The sequence below is a fragment of the Zootermopsis nevadensis genome, unplaced genomic scaffold (assembly GCF_977971745.1).
Source record: "Zootermopsis nevadensis isolate Lab colony 2312 unplaced genomic scaffold, Znev_1.0 Znev_ptg000003l, whole genome shotgun sequence".
NCBI lineage: Eukaryota > Metazoa > Arthropoda > Insecta > Blattodea > Termopsidae > Zootermopsis > Zootermopsis nevadensis.
Window position 1 is genome coordinate 13,912,294 of NW_028259135.1, and position 21,327 is coordinate 13,933,620.

A 21,327-nucleotide genomic window follows, 5' to 3' on the forward strand; every position below is an offset into this window, starting at 1 on the left:
CAAAGCTCTGAGAATATCGTTTGCAAAGGAGAAAGACCACTATGAAAATTTGGCGCACGTGGGAACATTACATTAGATTCTAAACAAAGCTTGTGTGGAAATAATGTAATTGGATTCTTCTGGATCAGGATAAAATCCAATGGCTGGATCTTATGAAAAATTGACTTTCAAGGACGAAGCTCATCTGAACAAAATCTAGGATTTCACTTTCTACCTCAAAGGAAACACAACGCTTCTCCATTAACAGATCAAGTCGTTAACGTTGTATAAGGAAATAATCACTGTTTATTCTAAGGATCATACAAAACCGATAAACACAATCTGTAGGCAAAATACAAAGTTACTAAATGCTAAAACAGGCGGTATACATAGTTACCACTGTGTTTCAGAGGTGAAGACTACTGTAGCTTAATAGCGTGAAGATATCAAATTATTCTAACTTCTGACGTCGGCGTCATAGCAATGCTAATAGACTTCTTCACACATACAAGACGGGAAGTGCTTTACATTTTAAGGCGAGAATCCAGCCAATTGTTTGCTGGCTGCCTCCAACTGATAATAAAATTATTCAACTCCTTTTAAATTTCTGCACAAAACGATTAATCTTGTAATGAATCGATAGCCTGCGTCTAGATTCTACCGGTGTGTTTGTTCACTGGAGCCTACGTTTCAAAGCTGACAGACATTTTAAATTATCAAATATACAATTTAATGAACGACTTTTGTGCTTAATTTACACTAGTGCAGATACAGGCGATGTTAAATATATACCAGATAGCCTAGAATCTATAAGTTCCTCGCTGTCATAATATTTGTAATTTTTAACCTTTCACCTTACTTTGCAAGCGGAAACAGACATGTTATTACAATGACCGCGCGTATACAAACGTTTATAAATGTTGAGCCATTATGCAGATTTCAGAAAAATTTACAATTAAAACTATGGTAACGAAACGAAATTTTGAAGCTGTATCTGGAAAACATAACGTCGTCAAAATCAGTGGGACTGTTACAGGAAATAAGCACAGGACATGATTGACATATTATAGACCGAAGCATTTGAAGAAAATTCGCGACGTAAATTGTTCCCAGAACTCCGTATATTATTTCACGATGATTAAAGTGCTCTCTGAGTTTATTTGAAGTTATTACGGGGAAATGGATTCCCTTTAGCCTTCGAAGTCATTGACCTAAGTTGATTATACTACTTATTTCTTTACGAACACGCCCGCTGATGGAGGCTGCATGATGGTGATATATTAAGAAGCAAAATTACACGAAGAAATCGCGCAAGAAATAAGCTCAGGAACAGCAAAATAAAGATCACAAGTTTGGGTTTGTTAATCCTATATCTGGGCTAATGAAAGTACCCGTACTTGGTCCAGAAATATTAAAATTAATACATGAAATTACGCAAAATCGTGAAGGCTGTCATCATTAAAAGAGACAGTAGCTTGTGTCTGAAGGTCGCCTGCTAACAGCAGGGAAGAAAATTACAGATCCTCGCGCTACATCCTCATTGTCGCCAATTTTGTGGGTAGAAAAACGAGTATCTTGCCAGGAGACTTATGACCCGACTACAGGGTTAATCGAAAGTAAGTAGCCGTAACTCGCAATTTCTGTTGTTTTAAGATGTTTTAAATCCAACATTTTAAGGAATTCAAAATTTATGAAAATTTATAACCTATTGTTTTGCTTTTCTTCTACGGAGAGGCAAGTTTTTCGGCAAGAATGGAGAACTGCTTCTATACAGAGCAACACATCATGGGGTTACACGGAAAACGTGATCGTCGCCCTGATGATGGAGGCAGTAAGCACCAGATTACACGGCGCAAGAACCCAGAAGACAGCCATCTTCAGCTGTTTGTGAATCTAGAAAATGGACATAAGAGAGGAACAGGGTGGACTGAACTGGGCACACGAGATATGGAAATGCTGTATTATCGGAATATTAATGTGAACGGTGGCTGTACCTGTGCGCTATATGGTGGACTCCGGGCCTGGCAGGTCTACTGGCGAAGTCACGGTTACCAGCGAAGGTTGTTCTTCTGGGGATATGCTGTTGGAATCTACGCTCGCCAAATCTAGCGCGTCACGAGGTGAGGCTCGTAGCGGTGCGTACTTTGTGGGGGAAATCAGCAGTTCTGAAAAACCACGCACTTGCGATTAAGGACCTGGTATCTGCAAGTGAACAGAGTTCGATAAGCTATGCAAGAGCAGCAAAAGTGTAGTTCCACATGAATTTAAAAAAAATTAATAAATCAGGAGTTCACAAATGGCGACGCACTTCATGAGTGCGCCTAGCGAGGCAGTGAATGCAGCAGCGTCCGTATGTACTCAAGAATCAATCAATCAATCAGTCAGTCAATCGACTTGGCAACTCAGGTCTCTGTACCAGAGAGCCAATTGCTAACACTCACATTAAATCCCATTCACGTCCGTATTAATGGCTAAGAACGAAAAATCACACCTGCCAGCCAGGGTTGTGTTTAGACATGCTGAGGCTCTAAGCTACGAGGTCCTATAACATTTAAAATAGCTTAATAAGGACAATATAAAAAGACATTTTAATATTTTCGACTTGCTATCATCACTGACAAAGATTCAATTAAAGTAATTATTGAACTAGCAGTAAACAGAAATTGCACAGGAAATTTAAAGTTTCATGACTTCCAAAAGCTCAATTAAGGGTTTTAAAACAACACAATTATAATGCAAGTTTTATAACGTAAAATTATTATTTTGTACACTGTCCATCGTGTAAATTATAAAATCATAAAACTACAACGTTTCGCCAGCTGGATTCTGCTTCCTTCTTCGGGTAAAAAAGGGGGGAATAGGACAGGAAGCCTATATGTTGGCTCCCTGGTTGAACTAGCGTCAGACTACATCTCAGCCTGGCTAAATCAGGAGGCTCTGCCTGGAGACTATCCTAACAGAGACGTTTGTGGTTTTTGTCTATTCGTTCAGGCAAACACCGAGATTGTACATTAAATTAGGTCACTACCACAGCTTCCTGCGGAGTGACAGCGTCTTGAATCAACCACAAATAAGTAAACAAAGAAATTCAGTATTCTCATTCTTTTCGTCCCACGCTATAAGCATCGAAATCTTCGTCATATGATCTGATCTGTGGTTTCAGATTATCTGTCACTTAAGTTTGGAGTTTAAAAATAATTTATATGAGAGCAATAATCGAAAGATTTGCACCCACTGTTTATTACATCTGCTATAAATTAGGACACGACAAAATCCACAAACCGTCAAAGGATTATTTAACTCTGTTTCTGCAGTGCCGTTTGGGTCAGCATTTCTTGCATAAATAACGTTTATGCTTCGTCAAATTGACTACATTACAGACGAACACTTGTGTAAAGACATTCTTGGAGCTGTAAATCACAGGGTAGACGGAATAGAGTCGTGTATTTTTATTCTCACGGCTCTCTTTCGTCTACAGAAAAACGACTAATTGAACAAGCTTATTTGCATTTATTTACAGCACTTCTCCGTTGCACTGTCGAAGAGTGTGTAGAGACATATTTATTTAAAAGTCTTTTAGGTCATAACAAGTCAAAGCTTAGGCGTCACTGCAACCTTTTTATGTGTTCTTTGTATGACATTTATTAAATAATGGGAAAGTACCGTCTGTTTATGTCTTGTATGTCGATATGTTTCATGTTCAAAGTTACTGAACGGATCTCGATTAAATTTTGTATTGGAATTATATCAGTAGAACGTGTAGGTCGAATTATCCCTTATTCCTTATCGATCTAATTTAATTATAATTTTGTAAATAGATAAATTTACAAAATTTACAAAAACTACACATTGTAAAATAATTTTTTGGGGGGGGCCAAAATAAAAATAAGATGTTGATCTTCAAGTTCTAGGTCTACAGCTCTTATTTTTAAAAATTCCAATGTACTGTAGAACAGAAACCGCTAGACGACGTGGCATCTGTAGCGCGATCATATTTCCACTAATGGGTTTACAACAGAAAATAAGTTAATTAAAATATACTCCAAACTGAATTAAAATTAACCCTCTGAAGCAGAAGTTAATCTAAAATTATGCAACAGTTCAGTTCCTACAGCAAAGAAAACACGAGACGTATCCATCATAGAGCTCAATTGGTGAATGCTGTTTACGGAAATAGTCGCTGTTTATTCTGAGAAAAGTACAAAACACATAAGAACAAAATGTGCACAGAATGCAGAATATGCAAACGTGATGCACGTACATACCTTAGGGCTTTAACGTTTTGGCCCTTTGCCAAAATGTAGTGGGTTTTCATACTGTAGTGTAGATGAGTAACCCGGAAAGTTATACTTCGGATTAGCTCAATAAAACCTATCCAGAGAACTCACATTATTCTTTTATTGCCCACTGTTAAGAACGAATTTACTACTCTTTTCTGTTCTAGAGTTAAGATAAATGTAGTATAGATGTAAACGCCGTTTCAGCCAAGTCTAGCTTTCTGCATGTTTAAGCAGACAACAAGCGGACCAAAGAAGTTCCTTTTGTTAAACTACTGCTTCAGATTTCTTTTAGTATTCTGTAACATACTTTTGGACAAATCAATTTCTGAGTGTGGACACAGTGATTAAAAGATGACTTTAAATTTATCTATCAAGAAAGACTGTAACTGAATGGTCTAAATCGGGCGTTTGTTATGTGCTAATGGCGTTAGAGTCAAGAAGCTTGCCGTGTGTCCCAATGACAGAGACAACGCTGCCATCTGTTAAATATACAACAAAATCACTTTGTCGCTTTTTCCAAATAATTTCGTTTTCGTGGAACTCAACACAAATTTAAAATGTTAAATTGAAAGAAAAAATTGATCAATATCTGGCATCGCGCCCACCGCAATTTAACGGGTTTGACGCCATTTTTGGCGTCGCGACGCTCGGCGTCGGTTTTCTAATTTAGTTCTCGCTGCCATCAGGTCACATCTGATGATCATTTGGCGTTATTTGAAGGCATCGTGATTGTTGGCGTCGCGACGCCTGGCGTCGATTTCACAAAATCGCTCTCAATGTGTTCCCAACTGTTTGAGACGGACACGTGTGATACAATGATGGCATCGCGGCTAGTAGCGTCGCGACGCTTGGCGTCGGTTTTCTACTTCAATATCTGCGGTACGCTAGGCGTATTTCGAAGGCAACGCCATGATCAGCGTCGCAACGTTAAGTTAGGTTAGGTTAGGTTAGGTTGGGTTAGGGTAGGTTAGGTTAGGTTAGGTTAGGTGAGGTTAATTAGGTTAGGTTAGGTTAGGTTAGTTAGGTTAGGTTAGGTTAGGTTTGGTTAGGTTAGTTAGGTTAGGTTAGTTAGGTTAGGTTAGGTTAGGTTATGTTAGGTTAGGTTAGGTTTTTTTGAAAATTTTCAAAATTTGCGGAAATTTTCAAAAAATTAAAAATGGCTGCAAATGGCGTGAAACGCGAAGAAAACTAAGAATTTTCGAAATTTTTGGAAAAAAATTGAATTCAGAATTTTTAAAAAAAAATTGGTTTTTTGCGCCTTTTGGACGATGTCCACCGTTTTTCGATTTTTCGAAAATTTTCGAAAAAATTGAAATTTTTAGATTTGGTTAGGTTAGGTTAGGTGAGGTTAGTTAGGTTAGGTTAGGTTAGGTTAAGTTAGGTGAGGTTAGTTAGGTTAGGTTAGGTTAGTTAGGTTAGGTTATGTTAGGTTAGGTTTTTTTGAAAATTTTCAAAAATTGCCAAAATTTAAAAAAAATTAAAAATGGCTGCAAATGGCGTGAAACGCGAAGAAAACTAAGAATTTTCGATATTTTCGAAAAAAAATTGAATTCAGAATTTTTCAAAAAAATTTGGTTTTTTGCGCCTTTTAAACGATGTCCACCGTTTTTCGATTTTTCGAAAATTTTCGAAAAAATTGAAATTTTTAGATTTGGTTAGGTTAGGTTAGGTTAGGTTAGGGTTTTTTTGAAAATTTTCAAAAATTGCCGAAATTTTCAAAAAATTAAAAATGGCTGCAAATGCCGTGAAACGCGAAGAAAACTAAGAATTTTCGAAAAAAAATTTGAATTTAGAATTTTTCAATTTTTTTTGGTTTTTTGCGCCTTTTGGACGATGTCTACCGTTTATCGATTTTTCGAAAATTTTCGAAAAAATTGAAATTTTTAGGTTAGGTTAGGTGAGGTTAGATAGGTTAGGTTAGGTGAGGTTAGGTTAGGTTAGGTTAGTTAGGTTAGGTTAGGTTAGGTTTTTTTTTGAAAATTTTCAAAAATTGCCGAAATTTTCAAAAAATTAAAAATGGCTGCAAATGGCGTGAAACGCGAAGAAAACTAAGAATTTTCGAAATTTTCGAAAAAGAATTTGAATTTAGAATTTTTCAATTTTTTTTGGTTTTTTGCGCCTTTTGGACGATGTCCACCGTTTTTCGATTTTTCGAAAAGTTTCAAAAAAATTGAAATTTTTAGGTTAGGTTAGGTTAGTTAGGTTAGGTTAGGTTAGGTGAGGTTAAGTTAGGTTAGGTTAGGTTAGGTTAGGTTAGGTTGGGTTAGGTTAGGTTGGGTTAGGTTAGGTTAGGTTAAGTTAGGTTAGGTTAGGTTAGGTTAAGTTAGGTTAGGTTATGTTAGACCGTGTATATTGTACGGTACCCACTTTCCGCCCAAGGCGCCACGACGTATTTAGTCCCTCTGATCGGTGCCGACTATCTGGCATCGCGCCCACCGTAATTTAAAGGGGTTTGACGCCATTTTGGCGTCGCGACGCTCGGCGTCGGTTTTCTAATTTAGTCCTCGCTGTCATCAGGTCACATCTGATGATCATTTGGCGTTATTTGAAGGTGTCGTGATTGTTGGCGTCGCGACGCCTGGCGTCGATTTCACGAAATCGCTCTCAATGTGTTCCCAACTGTTTGAGACGGACACGTATGATACAATGATGGCTTCGCGGCTAGTAGCGTCGCGACTCTCGGCGTCGGTTTTCTACTTCAATATATGCGGTACGTTAGGCGTATTTCGAAGGCAACGCCATGATCAGCGTCGCAACGTTTACTTAGGTTAGGTTGGGTTACGTTAGGTTAGGTTAGGTTAAGATAGGTTTGGTTAGGTTAGGTTAAGTTAGGTTAGGTTAGGTGAGGTTAGGTTAGGTTAGGTTAGGTGAGGTTAGGTTAGGTGAGGTTAGTTAGGTTAGGTTAGGTTAGGTTATGTTAGACCGTGTATATTGTACGGTACCCACATTCCGCCCAAGGCGCCACGACGAATTCAGTCCCTCTGATCGACGCCGACTCTCTGGCATCGCGCCCACCGCAATTTAACGGGTTTGACGCCATTTTTGGCGTCGCGACGCTCGGCGTCGGTTTTCTAATTTAGTTCTCGCTGCCATCAGGTCACATCTGATGAACATTTGGCGTTATTTGAAGGCGTCGTAATAGTTGGCGTCGAGACGCCTGGCGTCGATTTCACAAAATCGCTCTCAATGTGTTCCCAACTGTTTGAGACGGACACGTGTGATACAATGATGGCATCGCGGCTAGTAGCGTCGCGACGCTTGGCGTCGGTTTTCTACTTCAATATCTGCGGTACGCTAGGCGTATTTCGAAGGCAACGCCATGATCAGCGTCGCAACGTTAAGTTAGGTTAGGTTAGGTTAGGTTGGGTTAGGGTAGGTTAGGTTAGGTTAGGTTAGGTGAGGTTAATTAGGTTAGGTTAGGTTAGGTTAGTTAGGTTAGGTTAGGTTAGGTTTGGTTAGGTTAGTTAGGTTAGGTTAGTTAGGTTAGGTTAGGTTAGGTTATGTTAGGTTAGGTTAGGTTTTTTTGAAAATTTTCAAAATTTGCGGAAATTTTCAAAAAATTAAAAATGGCTGCAAATGGCGTGAAACGCGAAGAAAACTAAGAATTTTCGAAATTTTTGGAAAAAAATTGAATTCAGAATTTTTAAAAAAAAATTGGTTTTTTGCGCCTTTTGGACGATGTCCACCGTTTTTCGATTTTTCGAAAATTTTCGAAAAAATTGAAATTTTTAGATTTGGTTAGGTTAGGTTAGGTGAGGTTAGTTAGGTTAGGTTAGGTTAGGTTAAGTTAGGTGAGGTTAGTTAGGTTAGGTTAGGTTAGTTAGGTTAGGTTATGTTAGGTTAGGTTTTTTTGAAAATTTTCAAAAATTGCCAAAATTTAAAAAAAATTAAAAATGGCTGCAAATGGCGTGAAACGCGAAGAAAACTAAGAATTTTCGATATTTTCGAAAAAAAATTGAATTCAGAATTTTTCAAAAAAATTTGGTTTTTTGCGCCTTTTAAACGATGTCCACCGTTTTTCGATTTTTCGAAAATTTTCGAAAAAATTGAAATTTTTAGATTTGGTTAGGTTAGGTTAGGTTAGGTTAGGGTTTTTTTGAAAATTTTCAAAAATTGCCGAAATTTTCAAAAAATTAAAAATGGCTGCAAATGCCGTGAAACGCGAAGAAAACTAAGAATTTTCGAAAAAAAATTTGAATTTAGAATTTTTCAATTTTTTTTGGTTTTTTGCGCCTTTTGGACGATGTCTACCGTTTATCGATTTTTCGAAAATTTTCGAAAAAATTGAAATTTTTAGGTTAGGTTAGGTGAGGTTAGATAGGTTAGGTTAGGTGAGGTTAGGTTAGGTTAGGTTAGTTAGGTTAGGTTAGGTTAGGTTTTTTTTTGAAAATTTTCAAAAATTGCCGAAATTTTCAAAAAATTAAAAATGGCTGCAAATGGCGTGAAACGCGAAGAAAACTAAGAATTTTCGAAAAAGAATTTGAATTTAGAATTTTTCAATTTTTTTTGGTTTTTTGCGCCTTTTGGACGATGTCCACCGTTTTTCGATTTTTCGAAAAGTTTCAAAAAAATTGAAATTTTTAGGTTAGGTTAGGTTAGTTAGGTTAGGTTAGGTTAGGTGAGGTTAAGTTAGGTTAGGTTAGGTTAGGTTAGGTTAGGTTAGGTTAGGTTGGGTTAGGTTAGGTTGGGTTAGGTTAGGTTAGGTTAAGTTAGGTTAGGTTAGGTTAGGTTAAGTTAGGTTAGGTTATGTTAGACCGTGTATATTGTACGGTACCCACTTTCCGCCCAAGGCGCCACGACGTATTTAGTCCCTCTGATCGGCGCCGACTATCTGGCATCGCGCCCACCGTAATTTAAAGGGGTTTGACGCCATTTTGGCGTCGCGACGCTCGGCGTCGGTTTTCTAATTTAGTCCTCGCTGTCATCAGGTCACATCTGATGATCATTTGGCGTTATTTGAAGGTGTCGTGATTGTTGGCGTCGCGACGCCTGGCGTCGATTTCACGAAATCGCTCTCAATGTGTTCCCAACTGTTTGAGACGGACACGTATGATACAATGATGGCTTCGCGGCTAGTAGCGTCGCGACTCTCGGCGTCGGTTTTCTACTTCAATATATGCGGTACGTTAGGCGTATTTCGAAGGCAACGCCATGATCAGCGTCGCAACGTTTACTTAGGTTAGGTTGGGTTACGTTAGGTTAGGTTAGGTTAAGATAGGTTTGGTTAGGTTAGGTTAAGTTAGGTTAGGTTAGGTGAGGTTAGGTTAGGTTAGGTTAGGTGAGGTTAGGTTAGGTGAGGTTAGTTAGGTTAGGTTAGGTTAGGTTATGTTAGACCGTGTATATTGTACGGTACCCACATTCCGCCCAAGGCGCCACGACGAATTCAGTCCCTCTGATCGACGCCGACTCTCTGGCATCGCGCCCACCGCAATTTAACGGGTTTGACGCCATTTTTGGCGTCGCGACGCTCGGCGTCGGTTTTCTAATTTAGTTCTCGCTGCCATCAGGTCACATCTGATGAACATTTGGCGTTATTTGAAGGCGTCGTAATAGTTGGCGTCGAGACGCCTGGCGTCGATTTCACAAAATCGCTCTCAATGTGTTCCCAACTGTTTGAGACGGACACGTGTGATACAATGATGGCATCGCGGCTAGTAGCGTCGCGACGCTTGGCGTCGGTTTTCTACTTCAATATCTGCGGTACGCTAGGCGTATTTCGAAGGCAACGCCATGATCAGCGTCGCAACGTTAAGTTAGGTTAGGTTAGGTTAGGTTGGGTTAGGGTAGGTTAGGTTAGGTTAGGTGAGGTTAATTAGGTTAGGTTAGGTTAGGTTAGTTAGGTTAGGTTAGGTTAGGTTTGGTTAGGTTAGGTTAGTTAGGTTAGGTTAGGTTAGGTTTTTTTGAAAATTTTCAAAATTTGCGGAAATTTTCAAAAAATTAAAAATGGCTGCAAATGGCGTGAAACGCGAAGAAAACTAAGAATTTTCGAAATTTTTGAAAAAAAATGAATTCAGAATTTTTAAAAAAAATTGGTTTTTTGCGCCTTTTGGACGATGTCCACCGTTTTTCGATTTTTCGAAAATTTTCGAAAAAATTGAAATTTTTAGATTTGGTTAGGTTAGGTTAGGTGAGGTTAGTTAGGTTAGGTTAGGTTAAGTTAGGTGAGGTTAGTTAGGTTAGGTTAGGTTAGTTAGGTTAGGTTAGGTTAGGTTATGTTAGGTTTTTTTGAAAATTTTCAAAAATTGCCAAAATTTTAAAAAAATTAAAAATGGCTGCAAATGGCGTGAAACGCGAAGAAAACTAAGAATTTTCGATATTTTCGAAAAAAAATTGAATTCAGAATTTTTCAAAAAAAATTGGTTTTTTGCGCCTTTTAAACGATGTCCACCGTTTTTCGATTTTTCGAAAATTTTCGAAAAAATTGAAATTTTTAGATTTGGTTAGGTTAGGTTAGGTTAGGTTAGGGTTTTTTTGAAAATTTTCAAAAATTGCCGAAATTTTCAAAAAATTAAAAATGGCTGCAAATGCCGTGAAACGCGAAGAAAACTAAGAATTTTCGAAATTTTCGAAAAAAATTTGAATTTAGAATTTTTCAATTTTTTTCGGTTTTTTGCGCCTTTTGGACGATGTCTACCGTTTTTCGATTTTTCGAAAAGTTTCGAAAAAATTGAAATTTTTACGTTAGGTTAGGTTAGTTAGGTTAGGTTAGGTTAGGTGAGGTTAAGTTAGGTTAGGTTAGGTTAGGTTAGGTTAGGTTGGGTTAGGTTGGGTTAGGTTAGGTTAGGTTAAGTTAGGTTAGGTTAGGTTAAGTTAGGTTAGGTTATGTTAGACCGTGTATATTGTACGGTACCCACTTTCCGCCCAAGGCGCCACGACGTATTTAGTCCCTCTGATCGGCGCCGACTATCTGGCATCACGCCCACAGTAATTTAAAGGGGTTTGACGCCATTTTGGCGTCGCGACGCTCGGCGTCGGTTTTCTAATTTAGTCCTCGCTGTCATCAGGTCACATCTGATGATCATTTGGCGTTATTTGAAGGTGTCGTGATGGTTGGCGTCGCGACGCCTGGCGTCGATTTCACGAAATCGCTCTCAATGTGTTCCCAACTGTTTGAGACGGACACGTATGATACAATGATGGCTTCGCGGCTAGTAGCGTCGCGACTCTCGGCGTCGGTTTTCTACTTCAATATATGCGGTACGTTAGGCGTATTTCGAAGGCAACGCCATGATCAGCGTCGCAACGTTTACTTAGGTTAGGTTAGGTTGGGTTACGTTAGGTTAGGTTAGGTTAAGTTAGGTTTGGTTAGGTTAAGTTAGGTTAGGTTAGGTTAGGTTGGGTTAGGTTAGGTTAGGTTAAGTTAGGTTAGGTTAGGTTAGGTTAAGTTAGGTTAGGTTAGACCGTGTATATTGTACGGTACCCACTTTCCGCCCAAGGCGCCACGACGAATTTAGTCCCTCTGATCGGCGCCGACTATCTGGAATCGCGCCCACCGTAATTTAAAGGGGTTTGACGCCATTTTGGCGTCGCGACGCTCGGCGTCGGTTTTCTAATTTAGTCCTCGCTGTCATCAGGTCACATCTGGTGATCATTTGGCGTTATTTGAAGGTGTCGTGATTGTTGGCGTCGCGACGCCTGGCGTCGATTTCACGAAATCGCTCTCAATGTGTTCCCAACTGTTTGAGACGGACACGTATGATACAATGATGGCTTCGCGGCTAGTAGCGTCGCGACTCTCGGCGTCGGTTTTCTACTTCAATATATGCGGTACGTTAGGCGTATTTCGAAGGCAACGCCATGATCAGCGTCGCAACGTTTACTTAGGTTAGGTTAGGTTAGGTTGGGTTACGTTAGGTTAGGTTAGGTTAAGTTAGGTTTGGTTAGGTTAGGTTAAGTTAGGTTAAGTTAGGTTAGGTTGGGTTAGGTTAGGTTAGGTTAAGTTAGTTTAGGTTAGGTTAAGTTAGGTTAGGTTATGTTAGACCGTGTATATTGTACGGTACCCACTTTCTGCCCAAGGCGCCACGACGTATTTAGTCCCTCTGATCGGCGCCGACTATCTGGCTTCGCGCCCACAGTAATTTAACGGGTTTGACGCCATTTTTGGCGTCGCGACGCTCGGCGTCGGTTTTCTAATTTAGTCCTCGCTGTCATCAGGTCACATCTGATGAACATTTGGCGTTATTTGAAGGCGTCGTAATAGTTGGCGTCGAGACGCCTGGCGTCGATTTCACAAAATCGCTCTCAATGTGTTCCCAACTGTTTGAGACGGACACGTGTGATACAATGATGGCTTCGCGGCTAGTAGCGTCGCGACGCTTGGCGTCGGTTTTCTACTTCAATATCTGCGGTACGTTAGGCGTATTTCGAAGGCAACGCCATGATCAGAGTCGCAACGTTTACTTAGGTCAGGTTAGGTTAGGTTGGGTTACGTTAGGTTAGGTTAGGTTAGGTTAAGTTAGGTTAGGTTAGGTTATGTTAGACCGTGTATATTGTACGGTATCCACATTTCGCCCAAGGCGTCACGACGAATTTAGTCCCTCTGATCGACGCCGACTATCTGGCATCGCACCCACCGTTATTCAATATGTTTGACGCCTTTTTGGCGTCGCGACGCTCGGCGTCGGTTTTCTAATTTAGTCCTCGCTGTCATCAGGTCACATCTGATGAACATTTGGCGTTATTTGAAGGCTTCGTGATGTTTGGCGTCGCGATGCCTGGCGTCGATTTCACAAAATCGCTCTCAATGTGTTCCCAACTGTTTGAGACGGACACGTGTGATACAATGATGGCTTCGCGACTAGTAGCGTCGCGACGCTCGGCGTCGGTTTTCTACTTCAGTATCTGCGGTACGTTAGGCGTTTTTCGAAGGCAACGCCATGATCAGCGTCGCAACGTTAAGTTAAGTTTAAAATGTTAAATTGAAAGGAAAAAATTGATCAATAGACTACCACGCCTCAGGTGAAAAAATTTTGTTTCACTTCTTACGGGTACCCCTATTTCAATACGTTTCAGATAAGGACCAAGCCCGCAGAATAAATCCATATTTTGAAATTCTTTCAGTAATTTCGAAGATGGCATACGTATCAGCTATCAAACATGACCTCAACATGTCCCCCATTCGTGGTAATACGATATTATGTATATTCAAAATTAAATCGTAAAAGGAGTAACCGATAGAAACATATTTTTAGCTCAGAACTCTGGCCTGTTCCGCCCGCGACACTCTGCATAATTCACGTTACAAAGCTTCAGACGTGAGAATAATGCCAGCTGCCTTAAATAAACCGTTGATATCAGGCCTCTGTTGAAACGTGTATTACTTTATGAATGAAATCGTTTAACGCCTTGCATGCAGGAAACTTCTCTGACATTACTGTCGTGCGGGCCAGTCGAACGCACTTACCAAGGCGTTTATCGCTCATACACTTTAAACAAGTTTATGAACTTTTCTGTTTGTTACGTAATGGACTGGAGTATACTGGAGGGCTCTCTTAATCAGGGACATAAAGGCAAGGGACAGGGAAGGAAAATTTTTAAATGCATGGTCACTTCTCGCATTAGGATAAACTTGCGATGCAATGTAGACTGTGTATGAAAATCGAGCTGAGAGATAATGCAGTTTTGGTTGGGGAAACTCTTTGTAGACGCATCGGTAGACCTAGATGGAGTAATGGGGGTAATATTTAAATAGATTTTACAGAAATAGGATGTAGTAAACGCGAAGCGGCTCGTGATAAATCAGAGGAAAGCCTTGTATTACGTCTGTTACGAATGAACCTTCAGATACACCTTCCGAAGTGTTGGGTGGCTGGGATCTAACTTTAAGAAATTACTGAATATATGAAGTTGAAATTCTGGGTGTAATTATTTATTTCTCTGCTATCAGCTCGAGAATAGAAAAAAAACGATTTGTACCGGGCTCGGAATCTTTATTCCCTGAAAACAATAAGAGAAAATTACAGGGTAAAACTCAAGAAAATGTTTCCTGAGTTCGATGTCTGGTGAGGGCGCTTCCTATAGCTCGGAAATTAAGCATGATAGGAGAACGGCGCTAAGACCAAAGCCGTCCATTTCGAAGGGGTTACAGGAACCATAGTCACAAACTCGAAAACTGTTCGAGTCTCGTGAAGATTTGGGGTTTAGGGATATTTTTTTATATTCAACAATACGCGACTATCGGAATAACATACATGACAGTTGCAAACCCACGACGACAGTTGCGTCGCGACGTCGACACAAGATAACACATATAACGCAGATGAGAATAAGAATGCCATAAGACACGACGCCGAGCATCACTGCAAATATCGTCAAGGCGACGACACAAAATTCCATATCCAAGGATCACATACGACATGAATTTATCGAAGAGACGCTGAGCTTCGCGGAATATGTGGACGTGGCGCCACGAGACGCCAAACGACAAGCTGACAACCCGACGCTAAGCGGTGAGACGCCTACCGTCGCGACGAGAAATAACGTACATGACTGAAGGGTTGCCGCTGCGTACACTTACCTAGCCTGTGCTGATGTTCGTTGTGTTGGCTATCCTGTTGCTGTTGCATTTTCTTTAGGTCATCCAGCGCTTTGGCGCTGCATAGCGGTGTGTCCACTTCGTACGTGTTATTGAACAGGCTGTAGTCCACCTCGTACTCCCCCGTCTCTTTCTTGAACGACACAAGGGGCTCAAAACGGTGACCCCACAAAACTTCGCTTGGCAGGTAAGATGATCTCGCCTGTGTCGTCATCCCGGTGGACTCGATCACGCCTGCCAACACATATTTATTCTAAATTTTGTGCATAAAGTATTAAAATAACTAAATGCAGGGAGCAAAATCGTTCTTCAATGAGACGAAAGTTCTGCTTTGCCACAAGTGCGAATTTCTCACCTTCGAGAATGACGACGATCTCGAATCGCTCTCGTATCATCTCGGAGGCGGACAGCACGTAGAGGGGTGAGGTGGGGTCGATCTTGTGCACAATCGTCGTGGGCCAGATGAAAAAGATCTTGTCCTCCTCGCCGTCTTCGCCGACCATGAGCTCGTGCTGGTAGTACGGCAGCACCTCGCCCTCTTGGGTTACCTGCAGACCACACAATGGCGGGACTCGTTAACCTGTTACTCTTTTAATAACGCTTTCTCAACTGCATGCGTTACACAGCGTCTAATATGAGACTGGACGAGAGTGATGAATTGAGAAGGACGTGGTAGGAAGTGACGGGCTCTTATGAACATGATAATAAACCTTCGGATACATAAGAGAAGAGAATTTCTTGACTAGCTGAGCGACTGTCAGCTACTCAAGAAAAACTCTGTTCCATGAAATTGATAGGTTAGTGAAGAAAGCGAGCCACTCAGACGTCTAATGAATGAGTAAACGTGACTCTTTCGGCGGATGTAAAGCGGCCAGAACATGAAGCTGACTGCTCACCTCCATCTAGAGCCCAGGGCAGGATCAGTGAACTTTGTTCTGAGTAGCATCCTCCTTGTGCATTATGCGCCTATGTCCAATAACTGCAAATTTGGAGCTTTGTCTTCGTAAAGATGTCGCACGGCCAAACCCCGCCTCTAGCTCACAATTACAATATAACCTCAAATGAGAACATCCTTGAAATCTCTCGGTAAAATTATATAATATTTAAATGTAATTAGGCGGCTGCATCGTGATAGAGGCAGATGTGTGTAGACTGTATCCCACATATACAGGATGTGAGCTCAATGATTGCCCGTTAGAAAAATTGATGTGGGCGCCACACAGAATTAGAGCAGATTGGGCCTCTCCATCGTATCCTGGGTAGTGGTTCAGGAGGAACGTCGAAGGCAAGCGAGACTCCACAGAGTCACAATAGGAAAGCTCAATCAGCAACACTGAACAAGAAACAAGCCCACTGAACCAGCTTAACCATCACAGAAAGTCCTTTCAATGGCATTCCCAGCACATCTGAACTTCCTGCCACCTGCAGGACAGTACAACTCGATATACTCGATAGACGATATCTGTGACGATGTGATGATCGTGATACGTACCTTCCTCCTGATGAGCTGCGCCCTGACGTGTGCCTCCACGATATGCGACTTCCGCATGTCTCCCACTCGGAACATGAGGCAAAGGCGACCGTCTCTCTGGCAGATCACGGCGTTGCGGCTGAACAGTAGCGTCTGTGTGCGCTTTTTGGGACGCGACAATTTCGCGAACACTATGCCCACCATGAAAGCCTGGATCATTACTCCTACTATGCTTTGCAGGCACATAATAAAAATGGCTTCCGGACATTCCTCCGTCGTATGCCGCGAACCATATCTGCAATATAAAACGATTTTACACGTAACAATAAAGTGAAATTTGGTTTGAGGGAAAGGCCGAAACGGATAACAAAGGAAAATAAATGATCATGGCCTTAAGATGGCTGTCTTCTGGGTTGTTGCGCCGTGTAGTCCGGTAGAAGTTTACCGACGTTTCAGAAGGTCTTGCTGCCATCATCATCAGTACGCCCTGACGATAGAAGCAGCAAGGACCTCAGACAACCCAAACGACAAAGATCTTCAGACTCACCGCCGTGAAAACCACAAATCCTACACGGTCATGGTCTTGTTACCATTAACGTCAGAGTTGACAGAGAGACAAGAATAGTTGATGTTGGGAAGCAAAAACTTGAATCGATGCGAAAATTAAAGAAGGCAATGTCTGTCACGAAAGCTTCCGGTAATTATATCCATAACTTCCTACCCTATTGTGTGCTGCGTTTCGACGCTGAAGAGGAAACAGGATACAAAACCCGATACATCCTTCACGCAGGGAGTCCATTCTTTCTCTTCAGAAACAGTCTTCTGCAACAGTAAATGACAAAACATGTCCCTCGTACGAAATAATTTAATGGTTTACATCAACATTAAGACAATGCCGTCAAAATATACTTTCTTCCTGAATCAGACTGTAGTACCTGGAAGGACGTACTGTTTTTCAAGTGTGATTCAAAATGTGATCGCAAATAATGCTACTAATACAGTAACAGCCCAATAACTTTTAAAGTGTTCTACAATTTCAAAATTCCTGTCTATGTGGCACAGTCGGAGAGAGATTTTAACTAGTACATAACAAACACACAACTTTTGACATTCGTTCAACTGGTCAGTAGTGTGAATAAATATACATCTCTAGAGAACTGCACATAATTCAAAAATCTGTACTCACAACCGGCGATGCCAGTGTCTGGTTGTGGCTAGTGGCGGACGCGTCTCGTTTCGGGTTGTTTTCTGGACTGAGGTCTCCATGAGAATACACGATAAGCCACCAAATAATAGCGAATCCGAGCCAGGACAACAAGAAGTTGAGGGCGAAAACAAGGAGAGTCCATCGCCACTGAGCGTCTACAAGCGTGGTGAAGATGTCTTGCAGGTAGCGTCGCCGTCTCTTCGCCACATTTCCCTGTACAACATTGCAGTCGCCGTTCTTGAATACGACCCTCTTCCTCACACGCCGGGAGCTGAACCGGGCTTGCCGGTACCTGCGTAGAGACAGAAAGCAGTCGCCTCTGAACCAACTTCTGTTTCATTGGCGGAACATACTCTTATTAGACTCCAGTAAAGAGGTTGGAAAAAACTAAGTATACGCTCCTGTATAATCAGGAGAATACAGGACAAGACCATGCTATAAAGATAACTAACATTCATTGTAATTATGGAAAAGTTAAAGTACTTGCGAGAACAGAACAAATCAAAACAGCATTCACGAAACAAATTAAGAGCAGGTTAACTAGGAGAATATTTGGTTCAATTTAATTCACAAATTTCTATCTACCCGTGTCATATAAAATTAAATATATGTGGCAGAATCCTTCTAGAGAATCTGACAGTCGCTCAGCTAGACGTTCTGGTTACAAGACTTAAAACTGCACGCCCCTAATTTTAGTCGTGTGCCCCTTGCATCTTCTACCCTCAGGTGTAATTTAACTGAGCAACTTTGGGATTCAGTTTTGAGACGCTTTTTGAAATTATTGTAGCCACTTCGTTTTACAGTGTTTATTATTTAATTTATGCATGCACTTTCAGTTCTTCTGAGCCGGGATAGCTCAGTCAGTATAGTGACTAGCTACGGGCTGGACGACCGGGGTTCGATCCCCGACGGGGGCAGAGGATTTTTCCTCTAGCCTCTGCGTCCAGACCGGCTCTGGGGCCCACCCAGCCTCCTGTACAATGGGTACCGGGGTCCTTTCCCAGGGGTAAAGCGTGGCCGGGGTGTGATGCTGACCACTCACCCCCATCTAGTGCCGAGGTCAAGGAAGAGAGGAGCTATACCGCCACTCCCCCCAAGCGCCTACATGGCGTATAGTGGGACAAACTTTACTTTACTTTACTTTTATGATCTGTATTCTTCTAGACCGTATTTAATAAGTCCATACTCTACCTTTCTGTACACTGCGATCACTCTGAGAAAACATATATCTGCTGCCTCCGTTATTGTTAATTCCTCTGTCAAAGTCCGACATTCCGACTCATATAAAAGCGTAGTTTAAAGTCGATTTTCACATTTCTACGGGTTGGTCCGTATTCTGCCTGAAACTTAATTCTGAGTTCGCAAATTACTTTCAGCTTGAAATCCTCATAAAAGAGATGTATTCACAAATTTATCAGAAATAACAAACAGTTCTTTCTGACTACTAAAGTGTAGTGCGCCATTCAATACACCTGTTCCTTTGTACAGTCAGCACTGAAGTACTACAATTTCTGCAACTGCCAAAAATGTCTAAATTTAGCGAGATACAAAAACCTTTAATAGACCAGTGCTATTTTCTCGAACGAGGGTGCCAAAACTTAATGGGCTATACTCTTACGAAAAATTCAAGTACAATGGGTTTGTACATCGCAGTCTTCACTCCTGTTGACGGTCCTAATTTACCGCCTCGTCCTGTCTTTGGCTTGCATTCCGAAACAGCGCCAATGCATCTGGCAGGCCGCATCCTGTTTTATATTGCACGCACTTAGTGCAGTCCGTAAACCAAAGTAACCTGGGCAAGAGAATAAAAGTAAATAAACACAATTGTTGAACCACAGTTGCGTGGGTGTGCCCTGAATTCTATGCTGCCATGAATGATTCATTTATAAACGGATTTTAACGTTCGGAATTTCAAATACGCAAGAAGTCGCGTAGATCAAAGGTGCGAAAGTCTGTCAAAGCATTTGTACTAAGAGTCCAGATGTGGGACTTCAGATTCTCACGGCTGTTAATATGAAGATGAGATATTGCGCCGTGTAATCTGAAAGACGTTTACCGATGTGCTTGCTGCCTCCATCATCTGGGAGGCCAACCACAGAACGTTCCGAATACGAAGCCAGAATTCAGCCGCGATATTTCGTGGCATTGACTCGTTTGGTCTCATATTTTATTTCTATGACCGCAGTTATTGTTACTCTGCGCAACAAGCCTGGTTCAGACATGTATAACAGGAGGAAAGCCTCTGAGAGCGACCTAATCAGACAGAACTCAAGAGAACAAAATATGTATAGAATATGCAGTTCCCGAAGTTAATAAAACGTGCAACCTGGAAAATTAACTGGTTCAAAAACCAAGATATATCCGTCTGTAGTTCTTCAAAGTAGGCTAAAAGTATCCCCAATTCACCACTCATGAAAGTCCTGTTTTTAATGATTTATCGCTGTATCATTTTTGTACAGCAGTTAACACATATTAGTTAAATAAATTCAGATATAAATCATGTTTCATAGAGTTATGTAGACAATACACGACCCCGTGACACACATTTCAGGCAGTGTTTGTATGGAAAACAGCAGCTGCTTCAGGGTATTTCTGTTCAGTATTATGAGCTTGGTTACTACTACAGCGAACTTCATACTGCTTTAATTCGACAGAGGTTAAGATAATGCTTGTCGTACATCACTAGAGAGATAAAGACCTCCAAGTAGGACTACATGTTGATTTTCTGTTTTGACGTATTCAAATATCTGTATACTAGCAGTTAACATGTGATTCATTTCCTTATCAGACGGCGACCAGCAACTGTTATCTGGAACACGTGATTGGCACGTGGCAGACTTGTATCACACATCACAGCATGTAGGGCATAAAGGTCGTTCGGCATCTTTGTTTGTAACAACAGCTCGCTTCATAATTTACCGGTACACTTTTCAACAAATATTATTCGGAGTTGTGATAGTTAAGTGCTTTAACTGGTTGCGGGCTGAGCGACAGCGGTTCAATTCTCGGTAGAGGCAGCGATCACGTCAATACCGGCTGTGAAGACGATCCAGTAGCACAACCTGTGTATTCCGGGGCTTTTTACAATGTGGTAAAATGGACGGAGCGTGAGACAGACCGCTCACCTCCGTCTAACGCTGAGACCACGACATCCCGCCATTCCACAGGGACAAATTGTCTTTTACCAGACATTATTACAATGACAAAATCAAGGACGATGAGATGACCGGAACACGTAGCACGCATGGTAGTGATGAGAAACGTGTAAACAGTTTCAAACCCAAGACCTGGAAGAGATGAGACAACTTGTAAGACCTAAGCGTAGAGGGGAGAATAATATAAACATGGACCATAAAGAAACGGGAAACCGGCATAAGGATGAGAACTGAATCCACATTGAAGATCACCAGTGATTTCGTTGCCGGATAAAGTTCGTAAGTCAAAATGATGCAAGAGTTCCCACGAGTTCAATCGAAAACAAAAAAGTTTCACAATAATAAACTTTGTCCTGACGCACATGTGCACTCGTATGTAGTTCATTGGGTCAAACCGACTGCAAAACGTTCTGTAAAACTATCAAAGTGATTTATTTATAACACTCGATTTAACACGAGAACTGAATCACATTGCAAGCGGAATTATTCTTTTAGACGTTTCTGGTTTATTAATGATGGTAACATTTGAAATGTGAATCGTCATATCATAAATAATCAAACTTGTCTGAAAAGCAACAATCCAGCAATGTTCAGTGATTGTTAACTCTCTCAACAATATCGTTTCAAAAGTATCCCTACGAGACTTTTTTTGTAGTGTTCTGTCTGACGACAGGTCCATATATTATGAACAGGATCCTTCC

General features: G+C 41.0%; 1 protein-coding gene across 8 annotated transcripts in view; it reads right to left on the reverse strand.

Annotated features, from left to right (window-relative positions):
* The window catches only part of LOC110837603 (G protein-activated inward rectifier potassium channel 3), a 61,955-nt gene that overhangs the window by 2,840 nt on the left and 37,788 nt on the right, over nucleotides 1-21,327 (reverse strand). For 5 of the 8 annotated variants that reach the window (XM_022079893.2, XM_087342604.1, XM_022079899.2 and 2 more), the window contains 6 exons: nucleotides 17,451-17,763; nucleotides 16,986-17,086; nucleotides 16,286-16,559; nucleotides 15,149-15,341; nucleotides 14,776-15,027; nucleotides 1,974-2,144 (listed from right to left, as the gene is read on the reverse strand). In XM_022079893.2, the coding sequence (XP_021935585.1) occupies nucleotides 1,981-2,144; nucleotides 14,776-15,027; nucleotides 15,149-15,341; nucleotides 16,286-16,559; nucleotides 16,986-17,086; nucleotides 17,451-17,763 (1,297 nt within the window). In that variant the 3' untranslated portion in view covers nucleotides 1,974-1,980. Of the gene's footprint in view, nucleotides 1-1,973; nucleotides 2,145-14,775; nucleotides 15,028-15,148; nucleotides 15,342-16,285; nucleotides 16,560-16,985; nucleotides 17,087-17,450; nucleotides 17,764-19,117; nucleotides 19,264-21,327 lie in introns of all 8 variants that reach the window. The other 3 variants (XM_022079903.2, XM_087342605.1, XM_022079894.2) reach the window with 2 other exon arrangements.